Source organism: Calypte anna, chromosome 10 (genome assembly GCF_003957555.1).
Source record: "Calypte anna isolate BGI_N300 chromosome 10, bCalAnn1_v1.p, whole genome shotgun sequence".
NCBI lineage: Eukaryota > Metazoa > Chordata > Aves > Apodiformes > Trochilidae > Calypte > Calypte anna.
This window is the reverse complement of record NC_044256.1, coordinates 11117853-11145460: the sequence shown is the minus strand read 5'-3', so window position 1 is coordinate 11145460 and position 27608 is coordinate 11117853. Positions and strand designations below refer to the sequence as shown.

The window sequence follows — 27608 nt, the reverse complement described above, 5'->3', positions numbered from 1 at the left end:
CCGGGCCGGGGGGCGGGAGGGGAGTGGGAGGCAGCGGGTTCCGGGCGGAGCGGAGCCACATTGGGCAGCGACGCGAGGGGTTGTGGGAGAAGGGGCCGTCCCCGCAGCCTCCTCCCTCTCCCGGCTCCGTTTCCCTCCCCCCTCCCGTCCTCCGGCCAAGATGTCTGACATGGAGGATGATTTCATGTGCGATGATGAAGAGGACTATGACCTGGTAAGGCGCGGGGAGGCGCGGGGGCTCAGCGTCCCGGTGCGGCGGGAGGGCCTCGGGGGAGCGGTGCCTCCTGGGCCGGTGCCGGCGCGTCCGCCGCAGCAGCCTCGCCGGGTGCTGACCCGTGAGGGATCACTGGCAGGATGAGTTTCCCTCCCGGGGAGGAGGGGCGGGTGCTGCTTTGGGAGCAGGCCCCGCCGGGCGCCCTGCCGCCTCTCGGCGGAGAAACGGCCCAAGTTCGGCCCCGCCAAGTTAGGTAGGCCCCGGGATGGCCCCCTCGGGCCCGCCGAGCCTGGGCCCCCGTTTGTGTTCCGTAAGGGTCAGGGGGAGAGGAGGGCTCTGGCGCGCTGCTTCCCTCCCGCCTCTTGCCGGAGTGTCGGGCTCGAATTAAGAGTCTTAAAGTTGTCTGTCCCCCTCTTCAGCGGCGGCTGCGAAAGGTCCTTGTGGGGCAGGTGTCACCGGTGTGCTTGTGAGAGCGGCAAACTGAGAAAAAGTGGGGGCAAGAGAAAGGGGAGGGAGGAGAAATGGCCACACAGCCGGTGTCTGATGCAACACGCCAAGGCTGTACTCGTTTTTAACTTTTTGCCTTTCTAGGCTCAGTGAGCGTTTTACCCTTTTATGTTTGTTCGTTTAATTGCAGGGCTTGGGGTTTTTCGTGTTATATCTAGTCACCTTTGGATATCAACTTTTGTTCCAAGCTTTTTACAGTTAAAAGCTGCTTGCAGCTAGCAATTTATGGGAGGGGGAGAATTTGGTAATAAAATACGATTGTTTTGATGTAGCAAATCCCTTTTAAGTTATTACAGCCAGATTTTCTATGATTACTTAAAACATGCTAGGGGAAGCAAAAAGAAAAAATATTTTGTGCCCTGATTAATTGTAATTCTGTTGCCATTATGTTGGAGCTTGAGGTTTCATTGGTTGGTTTTTTGCTTTTCTGAACTTCGCACAGGTTTCCAGATGAGTAATTTTTTTTTAAAGCTCATTGTGGTTGAGGCTTGGGAGTTTGCATTTCATTAATTTCTGATAAACCTGTATGTACCATACTGCAGTTTCACTGAAAAATCCCAGACACTTGCTTCTGGAAGACTCGCTCCCTAAGAATTTATGTTATAATTGTTGCTACGTATGGATTCACTTGAAAGACTTGTCTGATTTTATTCAATATAGTTTCTGGACAGGTTTTGTTACAAGCTTTGCAGAATATCTAGATGACATTGGACACAGAATAAAAGCTGTTTGGTTTGGTTTTGGGTTCTTTTAATTCATGTAAGAGTACTTGTGGACATGCATTCTCACCTTGACCTCATAAGCTGCTTGTATCAGTACTTCAAGAACTGTAAGTCATCCTCTTGAGTCCGTGAATGCATTCACAGACTTTTAGAAACAAGTCTTCTGAGTGGATATACTGAGTTTGTTTGGAATATACATAACATGAGAACTGGACATGTAGAAAACCAGTGTTTAAAAGCAGCTGTTTACATATAAATTTGAGTTAGAGTGCACCTGACAGACTATGTCAGTTTTCACAGACAATAATTGCTGGTCTAAGGCTTTTCTTTTTTCTTGTGTTTCTTTTGAAGTACTTTTTTCCTCATCAGAAAACCTTTCTGAAAATTCCTGCTTGTGGCAAATACCAGCATCTGACTGTAGTTACTTTTTCTGGAACATTTTCATCATTAATTACCACTTGCCCAGAGCTTTCCACAGTTAAAAGATATTGCTTGTAGTAATTAGGAGCATGTTCGTTTTTTCTATTTAGTATGTAGCTCTCATGTAAAGTATCAAATAATACTTAAGTTATACCTTTAAATGAAATAGATTTTCAAATTTAATTTGGACTTATAAATGATGGGGAAAGATACCCCAGACTAAAGGTATTCCGGCTAGACTTGCTTCAGCATTCTTGGACTAAAAACCCATGATTGGATTCCATTTTCATAGTGCCTGAGACTATAAATGTGGTGTTCTGTAGAACTGTTGTGAAAAATAGTTAATGGCCCTGAAGACAGGGCCTGATTTCTTCCTTTCATGTTTATATAAATCTAGTTAAATTAAGAGAAGACTCTAAGAGAATGCATGGTTCTCTCTTTATTCAGTATAAAGGCTGCTGCAGGAGAGTTTGAAGTAAAAATAATGATTACAAGACAAAATATTCAGGGAAGTACAGAGTAAAAATAAAAAAGCTCATGTGAGTGTTGGTGAATGTTTTTTAAAGGAATATGAGGAGAGGCAGAAGTTACAGAAATAGCTACTGAAAAAAGAGAGAGCTACTTTGTCAAAATACAGTCTGTTGAAACTACATTCAGGTCTCCAAGGTAGCTACTAGCATGAAAATAGTAGTGAAGACTCCCAAAAAAGGTTTTGTTTTGTTAGCTTTTATGAGAAGTGATTGTGGCTGTGCCTCTCTAAATGTGCACTTGACCTCCTGATTATGTAGAACCAGTCGGTTACATTTCCTTAAGTCTGCAAATGTTTCACACTTGAACTGAAATGTGAAGGATATTCTGAAGGCCTGGTTCTTTCCCAACTTCATCATAGAGTTTTATATTATTTACTATGCTGTTCAACAACTGAAAATGACCCACTTTACAGGTCGGAGTTGACTGTTTCTGCTTGTTTTTTCATTGGGTTAAAGAAGTTTTGCATATAAATGACCTTAGGCACTCCTACAGTAGTTAATTTTATCTGTCGGAGGTCTCAATATAAGGAAAAAAATCAATTTATATTTGTGAGTGGAAGGGCCTAGATTCATAATTTGCTACTAATGTACAGTGACAGCCTTGATTATAACATGGATTATTCCACTTTATGCTTCAGTGAGCAGAATAATGTTTACTGGTCATTATGAAAATCACTTGATTTTAATTTCTAGCTTTGTGCTGTTAGGTGCCTTGTATGATTTCAGTGCAGGTTCTCTTTACTAGTTTCATCTTGAAGATGAATAAGGAGGAAGAGGGAAGGACCATTGTAAATTCCATTTTTCTTTTCAGTGTCAGACAAAAAGCTATGTTTAGCATTGACTTTTAGATTCAGCCTTTCTCCAGAAATTGATTCTTCCAGGCACGATTACAACACATTTTGTTTTAATACATCTATTTGGGGTTTGTTTTGTTTTGTTTTAAAGAATCTGTCTGTGGTGTTCTAAATGAGGCATCTTATTGTCTTCCAAAATTCAACTTGAAAATTCATCTGGGTGAAAGACAGACAAGTCTGTTTGCTGAGCAACTTGTCTTTTTATGTTATGGAGCTGTATTATTTCAGTAACTTCAGGAGAAGAGCTGCATACAGCTCCAGTGAACAGCCAGCAGTTTGCACCCTGGTGAGAGGGCTACAGGTTCCTGAGGATTGGCATGGTTCAAGTATGGGGAGCATACCTGCAAATTACTGAAGAGTTTCCCTTTTCAGGCTGTGCTGATGTTAGAAAATAAGCACTGTTCCTTTGATTTCAAGCATTTTAGTAAACATGAATTGCTTCTCTCTTTGCACCGGGGAGAAATATTCTCCATTTCAATAGGAACTTTTAACTGTTACCAAACTTCATAAGATGTCTCATCAGTAGACAGGGAAACTTCCCTGCCTTGTACCAATGCATTTATTTAATAGCTGAAGTTCAATTTTTATGCAGATATTGTCACCTCTTCCCAACTCTTTATATTTCAGTACTGCCACTGTTTAAAAAAATACATACATCCATGCACACATATAGAAACATGTGTATATAAAGAAAGTGGTAATGCAGCAAAAACCAACATTCAGAAATAGGCAAATACCAAATCAAGCAGATCCATTTTACCCTTTTACATTTCTTTGTTTTCTTTAATTACATTAGTATGTGATTTAAAAAAATATTGAACTTCACAGACAACATAGGATATACTGTTTTCTGAATAATTCCTGTTTCATATTTTATATAGATCCAGTGTTTATCCTGATACTTTATTCATTCTCTTCAGATTCATCTTTAAACACAGAGTTAATGTATTTGCTCTTTACCATAATGTCTCAGAAGGAAGTAATAAGGCAAAAAGTATGAGAATATTTAGTCAGTAAATTCTCTCTGTCTTAACATCAACAAGTGTCACTAAGGTCTGGGGTTTTTTTCTGTTGGGTTTTGTTTTGTGTTGTTTTTTGAGAGAGAGAGTCATTCAGCACGGTGTTCAGAACGGAGCTCCTTAGGATCTGGGATGCAGTTGTGTGTTAAACAGAATTAGATCTAAGATATGGTAAAAACTAGACTTTTAGAAAAGGATGCAGATAACCATGGGAGAGCTTTGTGACAGAGGTGGAAAGAAAAGGCACTTTTTTGCAATACAACTAATTTTTTCTTTCTGCAGTCTCCTTGTCTCATTTCTGTGCATTTTCCACTTTGCTTATAAAGTAAGACATAGGCAGACCCCTGTACTGATCTCCTTGCAAACTGCTGCCTTCACAGACTTCTAAGTCCTGGTGTCATCCCTGGTGTGACCCAGCAGGCACCAAGATGACTTGCAGAGTTAGGTAGTAGGAGCAGAAAAGCAGAGAGACCTAAAATGTGGGAAAGAAAATGAGGACTCCTGATGCATGGCTGAGTGGTTACTGACTTACACAAATCAGTCTTGTTTTTACTCTCAGAGTTTTTCTCTGTTCTTCTCCTATTTACTCTTGCATTCCAGTCTGATTGCTTTCTTTATATTTGATACCTGGATACCAGTGGCAAATGCACACAGAAACTGTCATTTGCTATTTGTCCTGATGCCTGGGAGCCAGTGGTCCAGAAAGAGCAAATGCAAAAAAAGTTGTACTTGGCTTGGTGCTGGGATGGTGTCAGTTGGTGTCACTTTTGCAGCCAGTTCATGTAAGCTATGTGAAACTAGTGAATGTTCATTGTAGATTAAATGTTGAAGGATTTTAGCTGGCAAGTTAATAGAGCAATATATTTGAGAGCTGTTGTCCTTTCTTTTTTTCAGTTGGCCTCATTTGGGCATTTTTGTATTTTGGTTTTTTGTTTTGTTGTTTTTTTTAAATAAACAAACAACCAAACCACCACCACCCCCACTTGAAAACCCACATCAGTAGTGGTCTTGCAAAATGTCAGGTTTTTACTCCTAATCCTAGAGTTACCAGACCTCCTAAATGCCATGGTTATGAAACAAGGTTAAGTGAAGTAAAATCAAATTTGTACCAGACTTATTCTCAGAATCAATTGCACATCATAAAAAAGAAAAGTTTAGTCAGCCCAATGGTTGAAATTTGGTAAAATTGCCAGCAATTGAAAATGACAGTAATAAGTATTGTTAACAATGTCCTTGAAGGACAAATTTCTACACAAATAGAACTCTTTGTATTGTCTTTTGTCTGAAAAGTTATCCTCTGTATAGCCTTTCTTTAAAAAAAAAGGTTTTCAAAGTAGAAGGTTGGTTCCTATAGAGCCAGTGAATATCCACAGGTACCTTGTTCTGTCTGCAAGAAGTGGTGCTGTGCTTCAAGATCTCTATGTAATTTCTTGAGACCACCCCGATGTGAAAGGAGAGCTTGTTTTCTTCCCCTCCCTGGTCACCTGCTCCTCTGCTGCAGTTTACCAGTGTGGGGACTGAGTCTGTGGAAGTGTTCTCTTGATGTCAGTGCAAGCAGGATCAAACATCATCACGGACTCACAGCATAAAATGTTGAATCACTGCAGTGAAGGGGGAAAGAGATGCTAGGACCAGAAATGAACCAAGAGGGTCAGGTGGTGTTTGATGCTTTTAACCTACCTCTGCTGCTGGAGAAACTGGAAATGGATCCATGCCCTAAAAAGGATGATTGGAGCTGATTGGGGTGAATTATATTCTGCCTGTGTTCATTTTAGAAGCGAAGGCTTAATGTTTTAAAGCTGTTCACTACATGAAATGAATTTTGTGAAAACTTTATACATAGTGTAATGAAGACTTGTAAATTAAATTGGGTCCTTGATACTAATTCAACTTTTATTAAAATTATTTGAATGAACTATGTTCCAAGCAGAGAGAACTACATCAGAGGTTTTGTCTCCATTACAGCAGAGCCTGTGTGGTATTTTTGCTTTCCCAAGAAAGTGATGTGATGAAACTGGGTTGTTTATAACATGCAGATGTTTAATGGGAGAATGCTTAAATAATGTCTTTTTCTTTTTTTTTTTTTTTTTCCCTTCTTTTCCTTTAACTATATATTTTTAAAGCTGTATCAGAGCTTTCTGATTTTAAGTGTACTACTAATTAAAAAAAACGCTTGTTTTGATCCTCTCAGGAAGGGAGGATCATAGAATCAGAATTTTCAGGGTTGGAAGAAACCTTTTAGATCATCTAGTTCCAACTAGAAGAGAACTAAACGGATTTCAAGTATCAGTTTCAAAGACCAGTTCTGTGTACTCAGACTTCTTGTTTCATTTATACTGATAGTGTTGGTGCCCATTTAAAAAAATTCTTAGGCTTGTTCAGTTTTTTACAGCAGATGGAACTGTAGTGTATCACACAGATATTTTTATATCTTAGAGTTATAATTAGGGCTGAGAGAGTATAAGGTCTAGATGGCATAGTAGAGAGTTTTAGAGCTACATAGGAATCCTTTTAGTAAGTCTGATGTTCTATCTAATTTATTGCAGTTTTATTTTTGGTACTGTGTTGTTTGATGCAGCAAGCTTTCAACCTGAAAGGGTTGAGTTGGGGAAATTGTTCTAGTAGGAAGCAGGGGAGTTAAAAATGAGCCTTAGAAAGGTTAGATGTTTGGTATAGAAAACTTTTCTGTTTTCAGTACTGGGGGGAAATGCATCTTTGTCTTAGTTTGAACTTTAGGATACAACTTTGCACTTTTCGTTTCCTCCTTCCCCTTTGCCTTTGGCAAAAGCCAAATGTTCTCATATAGGTGCCATACTGCACTAAGCAATCTCTGCATCAAAAGAAGATAAGAGTGATGGTCCCTCTGAACTTATCAGCACTGGCATAATTAGCGTTGATGCTTAAATTAAGATGCAGTGTCTTAATGGCTGATTTAATTATTTTCTAGTTGTCTACAGATTCGCAGCATCATCTCATGCTTAGTTTATGGTTTAAAGTTTTCTTCACAACCATTGAGTCTAAATAGCTTGTAAAGGAAGCAGTAAAGCTTTGAGTCTTTGAGACCTTTGAGCCCACATCAACTTCCTAAATTCAGTGTGAGGCAAATAGGCATCAAGTAAAAGAGAAGGTAAACAGAAAGGCAAAGCACTACCTTTGATGCAAAAAAAAAGAATCTCTTTATGTAACACTTACTATGTATTAATATTATTAAGCAAATAGATTTATGGCATATTTCAGTAGCATTGAGAAGATCTCAAAAATCTGAAAAAAATCTTCCTGCACGAGTCCACATCCAGAATCACTGCCAGTGCTGAGATGAAAATACAGATGTTTCTGGATTTAGGATAACAGAGCATATTGCTTCTTAAAATGAATTAATTTAGTTTGTTTTCCTTTTGTCTTTACAAATAGATACTCCTGCCAAAACTGTTCCCCAGTTCAAGTTTAGTATAAACAAGACATCAGCTGATTACATACATCTTAAATCCTATGTTGTTTAAGTTTTGGCGGCCTTTGTCTGATAACCTTACAGCTGTTGGCATCATGTGCTTGTTCTTGTAGCTGTTCCATCAATGTTGGATCAATAGGGTAAAGAATTTATGAAAACAAGCTAACCAAAATGAAACCTTGCCCAATGAAATAAGACTCTTGCTTCCTGTTTTCTTTGTAGTTTCCAGTATTAAGTTTTACAGTTCTGTGGGAATTTAGAAAACAGGTTTGTGGCATGTAAGTCCACTGAATGTCTCTAAATACTGTGTGAATATAAATACACACATACATGAGCACCTTACCTACATGTAACAAATAGCAGGTTGAAGGATAAATGTCTCAAGGACCATATTTAATTAAATTTGGACTGACAATGAGCTCAAAGTGATTTTTCCCTTAGAATTTCTTAAAACCTAAACTTTGAAAGGTTTGCTTCCACTGTAGGGGAGAGCTAATTTAAAACTTTCCTTCTGCTTCATTTTTTTTTCATCCCTTTCCATGGTTTTGAAGGGGGGGACATTAATATTAGCACTCTATGAATGAACAAAATAATCAAAGGGGCTGATGAAGAAGTGCAGTAGAAGAAATTCCAAGTTTAGAAAGGGCACCTGACTGTTCATAGTTAATATTGTTACAAGGGAAGTTTACTCTGACAACAGGAACTTCAAGATTTGAACAGATTCTGTTAAATAGTTCACCTCCTAATATCTAAGTACTGAGTGGAGAGAAGCTGGCTTGAACATGCAAAGGTGTGAACCCCAAGTGTGAAAATGAAAACTCATGTAAACCTCAAATAAAATTATTGTTGGAGTTTTGTTAATGTTTTCTAATTCTGACATGCAAGATTCAGTGAAAGAAGTTAATATACCTCAGGGTTTTTGCCATCAGGAAAAGCTTCAAAGTACTTTTTTTCTTTTTAATGAAGTATTTAAATTGGTAGAAAGAAATTCTTCAATTTGCTTGGTGCTACTTTACATGATGGGTAATTATTTGATTAAATTATTGTGCCTATGTCCCATCCCTCTCTCTGTGTCACTGCTTTAGCATTTTCTCAGTCATCTGCTTTTCAGCACAGAAGCAGATGGTGTTATAATTTTTATTTTTTTTTAATTTCCTTAGACAAGTATGAATTGTTATGGTGTAAAAAGGCAGATTAGAGGGAGATTTATGGAAGTATTTTATATCCTCTGTTGCTGAGTCATTGCTTGTGTGGCAAGTCAGCTGCGGTCTTTTCTGGGGACAGCAAAGGTCGTATAATTGAGTACCTTTTAGATGACCAGTGCCCAGCATGTTCTCTCTCCCATACAAAAATGACATGGACTATTAAGCATCTGTCCTTAAACACCAAAACTGGCAGAATTTTAGTAATACAGTCTGTGCTTGTCATAAAGGTGAAGTTGGAGGTGTGAGTTCATTACTCCAGAAAGAAATCTCTTTACAGGTAAGTGTTGGTGAATGGTAAGGCTGGCCTAGTAATGGGAGAGATGAAATCATCAGGAAAGTCAATACCTGTTATAAACTGAAGATTTTCTGGTAATATACAAGCATTCTGTGTCAGTTTGAGAAATATGTTGTAGTGTATCCATTTTCAGCAGTGTTAGATGTTCTGAACCTGTCTTTTTTGTTTCCTCTGATTTTTACTTGTTTTTTTTCTTTTTTCCTTAAAATGTAGGAATATTCTGAGGACAGCAATTCTGAACCAAATGTGGATCTGGAAAATCAATACTACAATTCCAAAGCTTTGAAGGAAGATGATCCTAAATCAGCATTAAGCAGCTTTCAGAAGGTTTTCCATCTTTAGTCTATCTCTTATTTTTGTATTATTTCACATATTAAAATACTTATGTACCATTTGAGTTATTTTCCAGGATTTTAAAGAGATTTTTAAGCTATTTTAGCTTGTTAATATGCTAAGTTTATCATTGGGCTACTTAGACTCCTGGACTTCCTTTCAGGATTATTTGTAGAGAGAATAAATAGGACATGAAGTGGTCCCATTTTATTGCAGAGCTGAGTTTTTTAATCTTCAGAATTTACTGAGGCCTGGGTATGTTTTTGTGCATCAAGTGTAGAAGCTATATCCATTTGTTTTTAAAAATGAAATGGTGTTCTAAAGCCCCTGTGTCTTATATAATGTATTATATTTGGTTTGATGTCTAATCCCAAAGCTTTAAATGTATAAATATGAAGTGACACAGTTCTTTTCCTTCACGTCAGTTTTAAATTTTTAATGTTTGCACACTGCCACCAGAAAGCAGTATGCTACAGCTGACTTTTTTAATAAAAAAAGGAGTGTTTTCATCTCCTGGGATATTGGTAGTATATAGCAGTACATGACTTTAAATAAAATACATGACTTCATGACTTAAAAAAAAACCCAACCAAACATTTCCTAAAATTTTTACTTACCCAAAGTTCCCCTAACTATGCTACTGTAAAACATAGGAGCCTTTCTTACATAGGAAGAAACTAGAGTAATTCAGAAGTGTATTTTTGGCTAATTTAGTCAATGGGTGGGTTGAGTCAGTTTTGCAGGGTGTGTTTACAACTTTTTGTGTATTTATGGAGTGGCATTAAAGTTTAGTGTTTGGTGTTGGACAACAACAACAGAAATCTATGAATAACAGTTTACCCTCCCTTAGCATCAGCTAAATTCTGAAAACTAACAAGATAGATACCTCTCACTAACTTTCTCAGCAGTATCAGAGAAGAGTAAAATTGAAGAACAGGGCAGAGTGAAACATTGTTTTGTATGGAACAAATCTGGGGAAAGGCATATATGGGATATGTGTGTTTCAGTATGCAAATCAATTTAAGTTTGAATTAAGTTTTTGTGACTATTGTTTAAAAAATTCTTCTCTTTCAGGTTTTGGAACTCGAAGGTGAAAAAGGAGAATGGGGATTCAAAGCTCTGAAACAGATGACTAAAATAAACTTTAAATTGGTAGGAATTCCAGCTGTCACTTGAGAATAAATGGCATAAATATGTATTTGATTAAGAGATATTAAGATACTGTAATTTATGGCTAAATCTGCCAGAACTTTTCTTTTGTGGCCTCTAAGAGCTACTACAGATATGGCAAGTCAAAGGCAAAATGGATGCAAAATATCTTCTCTAGTCAGCTGCTAATCTCTGAAAGTTTGAGAGTCAGTCCTTGCTGTCCTGAGGTACCTTGCCATGAAACTGGTCATGTTTCTATAGATGTGTAATTCACCAGAATAAATCAGTGAACAATTTATTTGCTACATGTGCAACCGTTCTAAATAGTTATATAGCCAACTCTATTTTCTTCATTGAGATAAATATTTTAAATGTCTATTCCATGCAGTGTTGCTGAATTATTCCTGATTTGGCTGCTTACAAGTAAAGTGATGATGTAAAAATTCCTCATAGCAACCACTTCTGCATAGTTTTGTTATTCTTTCTTTTCTGTTTTTATTCATTAAAACAAAAAATAAAACATAATTTTGTATTTCTTTCAGACTAACTTTCCTGAAATGATGAATAGATACAAACACCTATTGACCTACATACGGAGTGCAGTTACAAGGAATTACTCTGAAAAATCCATCAATTCTATTCTTGACTATATCTCTACTTCCAAGCAGGTTAGATCATCAGCTCTTTTCATTTCCATGGTTTTCCTTTTTGCATGTCTAGCTGTGGGCTTTTTTGTTTATCATAGTCTTTAACAGAGAACAGTTGCAGTATTAATTTTTTATCGTATGTTGAAATATTTTATTTCCCACAGTTAATGAATCAACACACATAACTTTTCATTAATTTGTCGTCTTTAGGCAATATTTACCTGGGATTTCTATGCTAATAAGTAAAAAAATACTTTTTTTCTTTTTTTAGCATAGCACCTACACACTGTGTCTTCTCAAGTATAACTTGTAATTATACAATACTTTTTTTTTTACTTTGGGTGGAGAGGGGAAGCTTTTGAAAACTTTGCTATGAAATGTTGGTGTTAAATGCTGCCTGCCTTTGAGTGTACTGTGAAAGCTAGGTACGTGTTCTTAGATACCCATCCCAGCTTCTTTTCTTTTGTGTTGTTGAAGCTTTACAGAGAGTAGAAAGCTCCCCTGAGTACCTGAAGTAGCACCTGCATATGGAGGACCACTGGTCTCTAGTGATGACTCTACTCATGCCATTATCACAATCCTTCCTGTCCCACCACTTGTAGGGAATAAAAGTTTAGTAGCTGAATGATGGTTTAACCATAAGTTTTAAAGTATTGTCTTAGACTGTAGCTTGTTGGTGGAGGTCAGTGTGTTTGGTTTAAAGGCAGTTGGAGCCAGACCTGGAGGGACAATCAGAAATCTTACCTGTGTTTAGCCACAGAACTGTTATCCCCAAAAGAACAAGGGCCATAAACAATACTAATGTATTCCCTGTAGAACCTTTGATAGAACCTTTTGAACCTTTGAATTTCCATTTTGGATGCTGCAATTTCTGGTTTTTTGCAAAGAAACAGCTTGATATGTTTGTCTTTTTTTACACAACATAAGAATTGTATTGCTTGCTTATATAAGATGGGTTTCTGTCAGGTGACTTGCATTTTTCTCTAGCATGATAGATGGTTGCAAATCTTAACATGTCAATACTTGGCAATTTATTTCATATAAGAAAAACAAGTGTACTTAGTTTTGTTATTCTAAAAGCTCTTTACAATTTAAAACCAGACATTCAATAAGATGCATATGTCTTAATTTGAAGTTCAAGCATGCACTTTTAGTTTGTTCAGATTGACTTTATTAACAGGTACAAATTTGCTGTTTACAATTATAGAATTCTGATTTTTTATGCCAGATGGATTTGCTTCAGGAATTCTATGAAACAACGCTTGAAGCTCTGAAAGATGCTAAGAATGATAGATTGTGGTTTAAGACAAACACAAAGGTAAAATATATAACTTACTGGTTTTGCTTGTGACACCTTCAGCTAACTCTTAGAAACTATAATTGTGTAATCTTAATGGACTTTAGCACCTGAACTTTTTTTTCATTACAGCTTGGTAAATTATATTTAGAACGAGAAGAATATGGAAAGTTACAAAAGATTTTGCGTCAGCTGCATCAGTCGTGCCAGGTACCTTTATATTCTAAATCACTGTAGCTTAGTAAACAACACAGAATTTTTTGACATCTGTTGTTGGCCTTTGAGGCATGTTATCAAGCTTTAGTACAGAGTGAAGAAATACTATGCCAGTTTTAATTTGTTATCTGTTTGATAACAAAAAATGATGAGTGTTTTATTCCTTGCTTAGAGATTATTTTTTAAAAATTATTCACAACTGCTGATTAAGTTTCCTTTGAGTCAGGTGCAAGAATAAGAAGAACATATGAATAATTTATAATCCATAGACATTTATTTTTAAATACAGTGATTATTCTCAGTGAGCTTTACTCAAAACTGAAGGGACAACTATTACTTTCTTGTTTGGAAGGGTGAAAAAAATTAGCCATGCATCCTGCTGTGTTTGTTTGTATCCCCCTTTTTTCTTCCAGCATGGAAAATGGGTTACAAGTATCTGGGGAATAGTTCTGTTATGGGAGTTGTATGTATTTTATTTTTATGTATCTCTGTGTGTCAATCACTGCATTTATATATTAAGAGTATGGTTTAAGGAGTATGGAAAAGAAGAAAAGGTGAAGTTTTGAGGAAAGCATTAAAACAAAAATACTAACTTTATATAGAAGTTTGAAAATTTGACCTGTGATAAGTTCTTTGACTATTACATTTTGTGTTAATAGTTATATTAAAATTTTAAAGTTTTAGAAATACCCTTATTTCTGACAGGAAATTACTGAGGGTATTTGGTAATCACTTTTTTACTAGTATAAAACTGAAATTGCTGTTCTCTTAAAATTTCACAGTATTTATTACTTAATCTGTCCTAGACTGATGATGGAGAAGACGATCTAAAAAAGGGTACTCAACTATTGGAAATTTATGCTTTGGAAATCCAAATGTATACAGCACAGAAAAATAACAAAAAACTTAAAGCACTATATGAACAGTCATTGCACATCAAGTCAGCCATTCCTCATCCACTAATCATGGGAGTTATTAGAGGCAAGTTAATCTTGATTTTTTCATTTAACTTCCGTTGCATAGATTAGTTGCATGAAAATCTGGTAAGTACTATCTTTTCCAGTTTCCTCTGTGAATACACGAACTGTCTGTGAATCATGGACTGTTAATGCAGTGGCTGCAGTCTCACCATTTAAGGTTTCCCTCCTGCAAGACTTCAGCTCTGCTGTTCTGGTGCCTGAGTACCAGATGTGAGCTTCAGGAGGGCAGAACATAGAGTGTAGGAGAGAAGCAGCAGAAGAACAAGAGGAAGACTCGAGCTGCCCTGACACCATGGCAGGCAACAAAGATGAATGCAAATGCATTTGCAAAGGATAAAAACAGGCTTAACAGGACAGCCAGCAGAACTGACTGCTATTTCTTCAGTCCCCTTTTGTGAATTTGCTTTGTCTCACCTCACTAAAATTCAACAGAAACTGAAGGTCTTTAAGATGTGTTTGAAAATATTATTCATTATTCACAATAATAAATTACAGTGGAAAGATGTCGTGCATCTAGAAAAAAACATTCTCCAGAATACTGTTGTGTTTTCACCCTTCCCCTGATGTGGACACTTGCTTGCACAGACAATCAGGCAGCAGCAGATACTTCAGAAGTGGAAGGAGATAGAGACTGTCTCTTTTTTCCTTTGTGGTTTTGCTCAACAGATAGATAAAATACCCTAATTGCAGAAAGTCTGTTGCCTTTGAAATGGAGATAGGTTCTATTTTAGTTTTTGCAGTACTTTAACATAAGGTTGAAATTTGGTGAGAAGATTAGTGGGGTTTTTTAGATGAATGATGTGGGCTAGTTTGTTTTTTTTTCATCCTTGAATGGTCGTATTCAATTGGCAATACTGTATGTGAAGGTCCTAATGCTTTTTTTCTCCTAGCATTTTCAGAGAAAGAAAGACTTCTGAAAATATTTCAGTAATCTATTTAGAAATAGTATGGAATTTCTCAGTCCAATTATTATAGTTGGCAACAAGCACACAGAGTTCCTTTTCATCTGTGTTTTCTTTTCAGAATGTGGAGGCAAAATGCACTTAAGAGAAGGAGAGTTTGAAAAGGCACATACCGATTTTTTTGAAGCATTCAAGAATTATGATGAATCAGGGAGCCCCAGAAGAACCACTTGCTTAAAATACTTGGTCTTAGCAAACATGCTCATGAAATCTGGAATAAATCCGTTTGACTCTCAGGAGGTATTTTTTTTTTCCTGTCTTCCCCTCCCCTTTATCTGAATTAATAAGGAAATTACCCAAAAGACAAAAAGTATTTTTTAGAAAAAAATACTTAAAATCTGACCATGAATATTGTGCTTTCTGTTCTGTGTAGGCTAAACCATACAAAAATGATCCAGAGATTCTAGCAATGACGAATTTAGTAAGGTAAGATTTTAATTTTTCTGGAGAAGAGAGCAAAAACCAAAAAGATATAGTGTAGAAACCAGGAATAGAGTATTTTTATAGATGGCTTTTCTCTGCACAGCTAACATGGTTATTTTGTAAATATTGGGCAAATATTTGTAAACTGTTTTTCTTAACAAACTTTTATTTACTATGACATACCTAAGTATCTATATACTATACCCCCTGGGGATACAGAAACATGGTGTTAACTTCCACCCTTCTAAATTTCTTGTACGGTGGCAAAAATCTAATTTCTGCCTTAAAATAAAGTTGTCCCACCTTGTATTGCAACTGGTCTTTAGGGTCTGGCTGAGTATATATGAAAAACTGAAATGATTGGTATCTCATACCAAAGGCAGTACAATCATTGGATGCATGGATATATCATGATTCCTAAAGAAGCTTCATAATTTAGGAGTACAAAACAGAACTCTCAGATGATCTCCCCTAACCTTCAAACAAATGAGAAAATCAAAAGAAGGCTTCATTGTCTCTTAAAGGCAACTGTGACATGAGAACTTTGAGTATATTAAGCTCATCAGGCAAAACAACTGCAGCAGAGGAAGGTTTTATATACTGTGTTTTTAAGCACATCCATCCTGCCTTTGCTTTATCAATGAGAAAAAAGATCAACATGGAAGAAATGTTTTCCAACCTTTTCATTCCATAGGAAGTAATGGCTGCTCACATTTTGAAATACACAGTTGATCTTGTGTTGCAACAAAACCTTGCTCTGATACTGAACAAACCTTGCTCTCTTACTCTGATAGAGTGCTGCACCATTTTATGCATACAGATTGTTTCTGAAAGTGAGGATGTTCATAATGAAGAATACATTACTTGGCAATTTATTGTGGGACTATTTCCAGTAATTCCACTTAGACATCTCTTATACTTTGCTGTCATAGTTTCATGTGAATTTGAGGCAGAAGGAACTCCAGATGGCCTTACCCAGTGCGATTTAATTTACATTCCTAATTTGTATCTTTTTATCTTGACATTTGAGTATGACTGCTTCTTTAAAATTAATAATTCAATTAAAGCTGTGTAGATAAGAAATATGCAGAAGGTAAAATAAATTCCAAAGATTACAGTTATGTTTTTATCTTCCTACACTGTGCACTGGGAATGTGAATGTCTTATCTGTGATAAAGAGATTTCTGGAATACACTATAAAATATACTTAACTGAAGAATTTACTGGTTTCATATGATACGGTCCATTCCACTTATATAACTCCATTTGTAAACCCCTTAACTTCTACCTTCAGTTTGTATTTTTGTTTTTTTTCCCATTTTACTGATAATAAAGGAGGACTTTTTACAGGAGGATAATAAAGGAGGACAGTTTAGAAAGTTTGAAAATGTACAAAGACTACAAAGGGAAAGTAGGTGATGTTTTTAAAATGTTTGATGTTCATATTAAACAGAAGCTGAAAACATGTATTGAACACTGTCTTTCAGTCTCATTACTGATAGTCTGTAGTTTAACATAACTAAATGACTGTGTAAGTTTGATTAGTTAGTAGACAGTCCATATTACAGCTGACTGTTCCTGTATTAATTGTCAAAGCATTATATTTCAAGGAAACAATTTTGTTTAGATGGTTAGAGCTCTTAGTTTTAAGCAGTGCTGTGGTGCCACTACTGAGCAATAGATGCCTAAACCCACCTTCTTTTTGTGGTCCTTTCTCAGGTAACAAGATTGACTAGTTAAACAGTATATATATATACTGCCAGGAAAACATGAATCAAAATATAAAAAAATAGGATTACATCAGAATTTCTGATGGATAATCCTGGAAGTCAGGATTTCTTTTCTCTATCAGTATTTTTAGAATTGAGCTGAAGATGTGTTCTAGAAACAGCAACAGCCCTCCAGACTCTTCATCTCTTATTTGTTCCTTAAAGCATGGTGTCATGAAGCCAAAATTCAAGTAATAATACTTGTAAAAATTGGCTACTTTTAGGTTCTGTGCTTTTTTGAAGAGTAACTTCTTAAGGCTCAGAAGTTTTGCAACTGGAGTGGAGTTGTGGAGTAACTAAATATTCATGCTAAACCTCTGCAAATGCTACCAAAAATGAAAAATGAGAAAGGTCATTTCTGTTGCATGTCATCTTGAAATAGTTTTTCCTCACAAGGGTTCTGAATATAATTATTTGCCACCAACATTTAATACATTTTTTTGTTTTGTTTTTTGCTTTTTTATTTTTTTAGAAGATGTAGACAGCCTGTCAGATGTTCTGAGCCTGTTTACATTTTAAACATAATAATTTAGTCTCTTGTTTTTTCTGAAGTGCCTATCAGAATAATGACATCACTGAATTTGAGAAGATTCTGAAGACAAATCACAGCAACATCATGGATGATCCCTTCATAAGGGAGCACATCGAAGGTAATTTTTTCAGGCTGTTCTAATCCTTTTTGTCTTCACTACTTGGTAAGCAGATTCCTGCTTCTTTTTTTGGTGTTTTGCATTCCCCCCCCCCCCCACTGATTTATTTTTCTTGTCACAGTGAAAGTTCTTTGTAATTACTTGTGGATTATTACTTAACTGTTTCCAAGTTCTTTGAAAACTGTTTAAGACCAAAATTCATCCAGGCATGTAGGATGACTTGGAAGAATTTTAAGAATAATGGAGAAAGTTTGAGCAAGAGTGGATATTCTAAAATATCTACAGTAGTGTTAGGGCACTGAGTATTTTGAGTAGTGGGGATTTTGCTGTTTATGTCAGTCTCAGCATTTGGATGACTGCTAGTTTATGAGGTTAATTTTCTGCTTCAGATTAAAGACAAAGTATGTAGCCAGTGTAATAAAGATTACATTGATATATGTGTAGTAATAAAATATGTAGCAAGATACATAAATCTAATGTGTATTTTGAGAACAGTGTTTGGATTTGTAGTACATATACTTAATAAAGCAGGAGAACAGACTAATGCATGCCCTTCTGTTCCATTAACATGACAAGATCAAGTCCTCCTCTGCATTTGTCATGTATCTGAAAATCTAGAAGTCTCTTCACTTGAACATAGTGTCCAGTTTTTTAGATTAGTATTGTTTTCATGAAGAACAGGGTTTACTGTGGCATTGCACAGTCATTTTAGCTGGATAGTTCCATGAAAGAAAAGAGTTAAATCCAGAGACCTGGTTTTCTTACACTTCTGTTTGTAACAGAGAACATGGCAAACAGCAGGGGAAACTAAATATAACCTCTCTACTGCTGTTACATGTTGACTTCTGGTAAGCTTCAAAGTCTTGCAGGGAGACTCTGTAAGATTAGAAAGGTGGCTGCTTATGGAAAAAAGTGTGACACAACTGAAAAGCCAAGAGAAGGAGGACAGTTTAATCAAAGGATTGAACAGAATTTGAGTTTCACCCCTTATATGATAATAGTCTGCTAGTGATATTCAGGGAAATACAAAAAAAGCATTCTCATCTTTTGCACTCTGTAGTGACAGAATGTGTGCTTGTGGGTATAATGTTTACATACCTTGCCTCATTGTTTTAATCTCCTTAGTTTTATTTAGGTACATAATCTGTTCTTCAGTATTACTTTTATTATATAAACAGTCCTTGTGTAACTAATTAGGTAAAAATGGATCTAGCTCTTTCTGTTCATTTACAGTTGAAATTCATGCTTTCGTTTTATCCAGACTTTCTTCAATAATATAAATGTTTACAAAGCAATGGATGCAAAGCCATCCACTTTATGCAGACTCTTGTTTTATACTTCTTCAGTTCCTTTTCATAATTACCATTAGGCCCTGTAACTTGAACTATCATTAATCAAAAGATGATGGTATTTAGGATATCTCTTTATATGATGCTGTATTGCAACTTTATTTCAGTACTGTTGGTTTTAGAGGGGGTTTTTTTCTTCTCTTACAGAGCTTTTGCGAAACATCAGAACACAAGTGCTTATAAAATTAATTAAGCCTTACACAAGAATACATATTCCTTTTATTTCTAAGGTATGTGTCACTGGAGCCTTGTGTTTACTTAAGTTTGTGAATTGTCAATAAAAGCTCTTAAATAAATACAGTGCTTCCAGAAATAGAACATCTAAAATAGAAACTAAACTATAAAGTAGTACCCATGCAGTGCTGGCAGCTTTGCAGTGCAAAAAGGTAAATTTCAAGGGTCACTTCAATGCTTTTTGTAATATGTACTAGGATATACTTCTTAAATATTCAATCCCAATTTTTTACTTGCCATAGAAAAACAGCTTTCTGAAGAGAAATACAAGAAGTGAAATCTGTGTAATGAAAATATGAGTGTAGATTTTGTGAAAACAGAAATCAAAATTTTAATTCCTTTTGTTCAAAAGAAATCTTCCAAAGTCTGTGGTGTACAAGTTACAGAACTGTGGTGGTAGAACAAACCAACTATAATCACTGATTTCATTCCCTAATCTGGAAAGAACCAAACCAAAAAACAGTGACAATAGATAACTATTTCCACCTTCTGTGAGCTGGTGATTTTTCTTGCAAAAATTGACAAATTGACAGCATTCCTAAATATATCATGACTATTATAGGTGCCTATTTTTTATTCTTAAGTTCTCACTAGTACTTTTGTAACCAGCACTCTAAATTGTTTAAAGTACAGACCCACTCTGTTCTAATAATCCTTGTCTTACTTTATTTGCTGAGGGGTGTTTTTGTGGGTTTTTTCCCCCCCAGTAAGTCATCAAAGGAACTAATTTCTGGAGCGTCTGAAAATTTTGCTGTAATCTTTTCAGCCTTTATAAGAGTTTACTGATTTTTTTTTATCATTTGCCATATATACATTGGGTGGAGGTTTTTTGCTTGATAGATCATTATTGAATTGATACCTTTTAATAGTAAGAAACAGAAATGAAACCAAATTGTGTGTACGAAGATAAAGATTGGGAGGATTTGATCCAAAGCAGTAGCAGCCATAATGAATTTTCTTTTTCTTTTAGGAGTTAAACATAGATGTAGCTGATGTGGAAAGCTTGCTTGTTCAGTGCATATTGGATAAGTATGTACTTTATTCTTAATTACTGATCTTTGATCACTTTAAAGTAGTCACAGTATACAAGAAGCAACAAAACAGTGCTTTTGTGCATTGTGAAAGTGCTGCTTGATTCTAGAACAGAAAGGTATTGATGCTGACATTAGATTTTCTTGGCTTAAGAGTAATAAAGCAGTAAAATTTGTAAAATGTGAGCCAAGAAAATTATAGAGAGATTTAGTGCTGTGTTTTTACTTTGATTTTGAATTACTTAATAAATTATTTCAATTATTATGAAATTGAGAAAATTATTATTTTTAGTAACTGCTATTTATACTCATATATATATTTTTAGTACATTTGCAAATCGACAAATCAGTAGTATGCTCTTCTTGACAGGAAAAACTTAACTACAATATGTAAACTTTTTTGGGGGTAGCTTAGTATATCTACTAGGAAAATACAATCCATACCTGGGTTTATATTTTAATTTCTTTTTACATAAATCTCTGTAATTCATTAGTCCATGCCTTTAAAGAACTGATTGCCTCATACTGCTTCAGGCTTGGGTCACAGCTAGAGAGATAATACATATATTGCCCAATGAGTTAGTTAATTTGATTTCCAAAATGATGACAACTAAATAGGCAGTACTACCCAGGACAATGTATTACAGAAGTGCTGAATTCTGAAATGGACTTTGTGTCTCTCTTGTATAAGACCTCTTATTTTACATCTGATTTATTGTTAGCTCCTGTTTCCCTGTGGATTAGCAATTTATAGTTATTCATTTATTTACTTCTAGCACTATACATGGCCGAATTGATCAAGTCAACCAGCTCCTAGAACTGGATCACCAGAAGAGAGGTGGTGCACGGTATACTGCGTTAGATAAATGGACCAACCAACTAAATTCTCTCAACCAGGCTGTAGTCAGCAAGCTGGCCTAACAGAAAACAAGCTTTTACAAATGTACTTAAGGCAACAGTGCAGTGATGTAAACCTTAAAAGAACTGGGAATGGCAAAACTACTGTCGGTTGGTGTGCCCTGAAATTACTGGAGTTATGGCAGAAGTGCTTTTTTGATCAGCTGGTTTGTGTTTTGCTGCTGCATTTATCCCAAGAAAAAAAATTTAAAAAAACAGCTTTAATCTCCAGAAGAAAACCAAAATGCCATGGGATTTATGCTGTATTGACATCTTGCCCTAAGCATACAACATCCTAGTAGTTTGTCAAAGGGCAGTTAATGATCAGAGAGAAGATTTTTGTCATGATTTTAAATACACTGACACGTTACTGTTGGTTAAATTTAAACATGTTTTACCTGCAGAAATTCTCTCACAGAAATAACCTGCAATAACTTGAAATGCATACCCTTTTGAACACTTCCTTTTCTCATGTATAAATTGAAATGTTTGCTGCATTTTGCAAAGTGTCAATTCTCCAAAAATGTGTCCGTATATTTCTGTACCTGCAGTGTAGTAAAGGTTTAGCAGAAACCCCGTAATGGTAGTGGCATACTGTCACTTAGGTTTCAAGCAGCAAAATAAACAGCGCAGTTCAGAAATTGTACAGTTTGTTTCTTGATGTGCTTTCATTGTACTTGATTTTTACTTTTGTTCTTAAAAGAAAATAGATATTAGTTCATCCTCACCTCACTTATGAAGGACAATATGGAGATTTTAAGTCAAAGCCTTGGTGTGTGTGATGTTTTTTCTTTTTTCGTATTTTTTTTTTCGCTTGATGTAGTTAAATGTAAATACTAAAGAGTTTAAAAGCTGACATTTAGCAGTGTGGCTAACAGACTTTATCTTGCGACTATTATCTGTCCTGCCTAGTGGGTATTTGGCAATTCTCAGGAACTTGCTCATTTTTTATTTTAGTACTTCAAGAATACAGGTTTGCCAAGCAGTACCCTGGGAACAGAAATGCAGCAACAAATGGTTGTTCTCTCCTTGCCTAATCTGCTGTCTTTTTGACCAAATTCAGTTTATATATAAAGACACTGTTTGGATAGAGTGGGGCCTGTGTACGGTGACCTCAGTAATAATGGAATCTGTTCTGTCCCAAATGTTTGATTGTATTGCAGTCCCTTCAGAGCTGCTACTCAGGTCCTGAAGTCCTACCACACAATAGGCACATGCCTTTCATGCCCTTTGGGATCATCAGATGGATTTTAAAATGGATCAGCTGCAGCACCAACCACATCAGCTTTTTTTCTTGTAGCAGTTTCTCTGCATTTGACAGAAAAATTCTCTTGCCAAGTCTCAGAAATGCAGGAGGAATTTCTTTGGACCACTTCTGTAGCTGCTAGTACTCCATTTTAAACCTGAAGGTTTGGTATAATAGTATACAAAGCAGTGCCACACAGAGTCATTGCTATAGTAGAAGGAAAAAATACATATGTAGAGCATTTAACACCATCTCAAAACTAATGAAAAAGCCTAATAAATGACACACTTCCATCACATACATGCAAGACAGCATGGGAAACTCAATGTTCTAGGGCAGGATATAATTAAATAGGATAAAATTAACTTGCATCTGAAGGATAGATAGTTATGCCCTTTAGAATATTATTTTGCTCTGCAGTTGTCAAGACAAGTGATTTTTTTAATATTTTTTAACACAGTAAAACTTCATGTGTTGCACAGGCAGCATGATGCTGAATCTTGGGTGGGCATTTCTCCTTCACTGATGCATATTTGTTACCAATAGGTGTTTCTAGTTTATCTACTTCAAATAATAGTAAAATATCAACTTACTTTTTATGCAAACTCTTCTTCCTTCATGAAATCTGTAGCTAACATTTACTAAAGCACATTGTTCATATTTTGTTTCCTTACAGTGCTGTGTGTATAGAATAGTTTTTACTTTGAAAATTCCACTATGATCTGGTGATGTGAAATTGAACTTAGATTCTGCACAGTAATTGGGACCTTTATCTACAGACCCAGAGACTAATTTGGGTCGCCAGCCTTGCAAGGTTCTTCCATGGGGTCAGGGCCCTGTGACAGCTATTTCAAGGTTCTCCTTCCCATGGGGACAAGGGGCAGTGACAGCTATTTCAGCATGTTTGCTTTCTCTGCTATTTCCTGACACCCTTTCTGTGGGAAGGAACAACTACTCTCTTCTGGAGGAGGGGAAAAAAGGGAACTGCTTGTAAACTTATTACCACTTTAAAAAAAAATCATCTTGACTTTGTCTGTTGTAACTGATGTAACCTTTTCCATCCCAGCTCTGTCTGCTGGGGAGTCATGTTTGGATTTTTCAAGAAGGAAATGGGAACACTGCACTAAATCTTGTTCTATCCCTCTTGTCCCCTTGTTCTATTTTTTTTGTTGTGAAGGACTAATTGTTAGTGGAACTGGTCCAGCTGGTGAAGGACTATCAGTTTGAATAGTGAGGGCTAGCAACGTGGTTTTAGCTTGAAAAAGTGTCAGTCTACCTCTAATAAATTGGTGTGTGTTTTGGCATGCTTTAGTCCTTACTCATGCATACAGTGCCTTAGCATCTGTGCTCTAGGCACATAATGAAGATCTATGTAATCCCCAAGGGATTCTGCCCCTTTTCTGAATTCTCATAATGATGATGGTGGAAGATGAGAATTGTCTGCAGGGAAGTACAGGGGAGCTGTGTTGTCATACAGCTGCAGCAGAAATTGCTGATAGTTGCTACAGCTCACTCAGTCCCTAGCAGGGCTGGCTCTGGTGTCACTTCTGCCTCCTAGGAAAAATGAACAAGCAGTTGAAGGAAGAGGGTGAAAGTTTTATTTTATTTTTTCAAATGACATCATTGCACTGCAGGTAGTTTAAGAAATGCTGAGCAGCCTCACTGCATTCTTCAGTTGCAGTTCAAATCATTACATTTCTTCAATTGTCATTTATTGTCAGAGCCATGAATTCCACAACTTTTTGGATGTTTCCATATACCTCTTGTTGCTCTTGGTACAAGACAAACTGGCATCTTACCTAATACCAATAACACTGTTTGCAAAAGAACATTTAATGGCTGTAGTAATCTTAAGTAAGATGACAATAGTGATTAAACTGTATTTATAAATCCTTTTTTTTTAAGCTGTTGGCAGCTTATGCATTAAAACTGAGCATCATGCAAGTGAAATCTGGGAGATGAAGGTGCTATGTCTTGCATGCATTTTAGATTTTTTTTTTCATTACTATTGGTTATCAAACATACATATATGCATCCTTCTCATATCTCAAAGCCCTTCTCTAATGGACTGGATCTGAGACCATGGTGTCGAGAGGATTTAGTTTTCCTTTTGTTTTAAATAGGCTTAGAAATATATTGAGCAACAAAAAAAAAAAAAGAAAAAGAAAAAAGGCAAGGCAGCTGAAATGCACCTGGCAGAATACCATAATGAAGATATTTGAATAATTACTTAGAAGTTTTCAGCTATGAAACATTATGTTTGTATTCAAAGACTGTATTTTCACCTTTTTTTTTCGAGGAGTGGTAAATTAATTTATTTGATCATTAATTGCATATGTATAGATTAAGCATGACATGACATAACTCTGGACAGTACCCCGGGCTTTCTCAAAAATACAGCAGTTATTTGAATTAAATTGTTTCTACTTACTTAAAGTAACTGCTGAGCTTTTATTTTTAATTATTTTCAAAGTGCTAAAAATATTTTAGAACCAGATAAAACACCACATTAGAGCTAGTCATAGTTAAGCGTTAATTAAAATATTGACAGACAGGATTATTGCAGTTTAAATTCTTCTAAATCTGGAAAGGTAGATTGCAAACTGCATCTGCATTATAATAATTACATATTTAACACTAAATTTTAGATGTAATAACTGTAAGCATTACAGCAAGAGTAAAGGCTAATAATCCCTTCCTGGCTCTATTACAAGAAGTTGCAAGTCAGTATCTGCTCTGCTGGCACTTGGCAGCTGCTCTCAGTGGGAGTGCTGGGCTCACTCTGGCTGCTGCCAGGTAGTAATCCCTGTTGCTATCAGAATCATCATTCTCAGATTCATGGAGTAGTTCTCACTCTGGCTGCATGATGTTCCTCTTGCATCTGCTCCTAGCTGCCTGTGCAGGATGCTACATGTTGTATCTCCCCACATCAGACACAAAGACTTATTTGCCACGATATACTTTGTTTTCTGTAATTGTCTTTCGCTATAATTGTGCTGAAGAATATATATACACACACATATATATATATGTTATTATGCTGAAGTTCCAGGCCACTAAAACTGTTGTCTTGGAGGCAGCTTCATTCCTGCTGCCTCTTCCACTTGCTCACTGGCAGCCTCCAAACCTGCTACTGCTGTTGGGGTCCCCATTCAGGCAGTGAGTGCTGCATGGAACATGCAGCCTGCTTAGACCTTGGGGTGAAGGAGGGTGTTATGAGCCACCCTTATTGCATATTTCCATGGCAGTGCAATTAAGCTTTCAATATAAGGAGCTGTAAGCATCCTTACATGGTCTGTAGGACTTTTAACCCACTAGATGCAAACAGAGTCTATATAAGTAGAGAGCATGAGTAGCCACACATGCTGTTAGATTTCCATAATCCTGTGGTTTTAATTCTGAATTAAGTCATTAGCAAGTGCCTTTCCATACTTCTGAGATATTTTGGTTCAGACTCCATTTCTAATTTTTGTGTTGACCTAGATTTTCTTCTTTATTTGGTCTGTGTCCTCCATTGTATTCAGGAAGGCTGTCTCCACTATCCAGCGGATGCAGCAACAAACCCACAACTTCATAGCAAAACCCTAGTCAGCACCTGCTGGTTTCATCATCAGTTTCAAGCATCATTTTGGCTTTCAAACTATTTACTTGTTTACTTCATGTCATGATAAAAAAGTAGCAATAATTGTTTGCAAACTGCCAGATTTGAGCACTGGACTCTTAGGACTGAATAATCAAACCCAGCTACTGCAATTACCAGTGTGTTCAAATTGAACAGGGTTTTTTAAAAAATTATGGCTTCCTTAAGGAGTGTTAACACTTGTTGAGTTCTCTTACACAATGCTTGATCAAGATGATGATGATGTAACAAGATACCCTGGTATATTGTGATAGCTGTGGATAGAGGATCTAATATAACTGGTTCTAAGTGCTTTGGTATGTTTTTCTTTTGGTGATAACACAGAGTTAAATTTTATGGAAGACTTGAGTCCTTATCACCCGAGTGGCCACCCAGGTCACCCAGCCTGACTTTCTGTATGGTGTATATTGTATAGATTTATGTAGATCTGGTGTCTATTTAATCAGTGCCCAATTTAGATCTTAGAACCTCTTGTTATTGTTGTTTAAGTATGCATAACAGCCCTTTCAAGTGTGACCTTTCTGTTGGTATGTGTCTCGGGAACAAACAAAGGGTTTCATAATGAACAGCCTTGCCATAATGAGTCATTATTTTTTAAAAATACAGCAACTATCTTAAGCAAATGTCATCATATATATTCTGTGGTCAGCACCAATTTGGACAAATTAAGCTGCATTCCACACTAAAATGTTGGTGTGCTAATACAAGAAGACAATTGTTCTAGTTGTTTCAGTGGGATTTTTTCACTGTTTTCTGTCCAGTCAGGCAAGTTCTCCCACATTACTTGGGAGATGAAAAGTGACTAGGTTTTAAGTAAGTCAACCTAATTTTGCACAAATAAGCAAGACACATTCAACTATTGGGAATAAAATACATTTCACTCAGTACAGATTTGTTGTCTGATTTACAAAGATTAAGTTTAGGTGGCTTATTTTATGTTTCATAATTACCTGTAGATTTGTATCTCCTATTGAAGTTCATCAATGACTGATGAAACACTGTTCCATTGCATCAGCAGAAATCTCTTGATATAACCAGTTTAATCCCAAGTTTTACTTTCATGACTATTTGTGTTGAAATAACAAATGTAATTGTGTAAAAGTGTCTGGGAACATAGCATCATAACTTCGGATTAATGTGTGTTACCACCTTGAAATGTCTTCCTAGGGTTATGAGCACTTGTTTTAGTACTGCTGACTATGTAACCTCGTTAAAAGCATATACAAAGTGTACAACTGCTGCAGCTTCTCATTTTAAGATGAGGTTTCTGTATCACTTGGGGTGCTGCAGTAGCCCTCCATTTGTAGTAAAACACTGTCCTCACTAATGTTAACAGAAATCCTATAGCTAAATTAACTGGGATTACAACTTCACCCTCTCCCATGTGATCCCATTGTTGGCTGCAATCCTATGAAAACACAAAGTCACAGAAAAGTATTGTTGCAGACATCTAGGCAAAAATTATACTTAGGTGGTGATCCTGCCAACGTGGATGGAATAGGACACGCAGCAGTGACAGTACTCACAAATTCTGCTCATGTCATCTGTTGGCAAGATGAGATCTTAGGGTG

General features: G+C 36.3%; 1 protein-coding gene across 2 annotated transcripts; it reads left to right on the top strand.

Annotated features, from left to right (window-relative positions):
- Positions 1 to 2: 2 nt before the first annotated feature.
- COPS2 (COP9 signalosome subunit 2) lies at positions 3 to 21912 on the top strand. 2 transcript variants are annotated; one of them, XM_030457070.1, is made up of 13 exons: positions 3 to 214; positions 9428 to 9541; positions 10622 to 10699; positions 11239 to 11364; positions 12572 to 12661; positions 12773 to 12850; positions 13663 to 13837; positions 14860 to 15038; positions 15172 to 15224; positions 17543 to 17640; positions 19137 to 19219; positions 20194 to 20252; positions 21031 to 21728. In XM_030457070.1, the coding sequence occupies exons 1-13, from the start codon at positions 161 to 163 to the stop codon at positions 21173 to 21175; spliced, it is 1332 nt and encodes a 443-aa protein (XP_030312930.1). In that variant the 5' UTR covers positions 3 to 160; the 3' UTR covers positions 21176 to 21728. The 2 variants fall into 2 exon arrangements, with proteins under 2 accessions (XP_030312930.1, XP_030312929.1); XM_030457069.1 differs by having other exon boundaries at positions 84 to 214; positions 12551 to 12661; positions 21031 to 21912.
- Positions 21913 to 27608: the final 5696 nt, after the last annotated feature.

Coding starts and splice junctions, on each gene's coding strand:
- COPS2 (XM_030457069.1), top strand. CDS start 161: ATGTCTGACATGGAGGATGATTTCATGTGCGATGATGAAGAGGACTAT. Junction 215..9,427: donor ATGAAGAGGACTATGACCTG/GTAAGGCGCGGG, acceptor CTTAAAATGTAG/GAATATTCTGAGGACAGCAA. Junction 9,542..10,621: donor CATTAAGCAGCTTTCAGAAG/GTTTTCCATCTT, acceptor CTTCTCTTTCAG/GTTTTGGAACTCGAAGGTGA.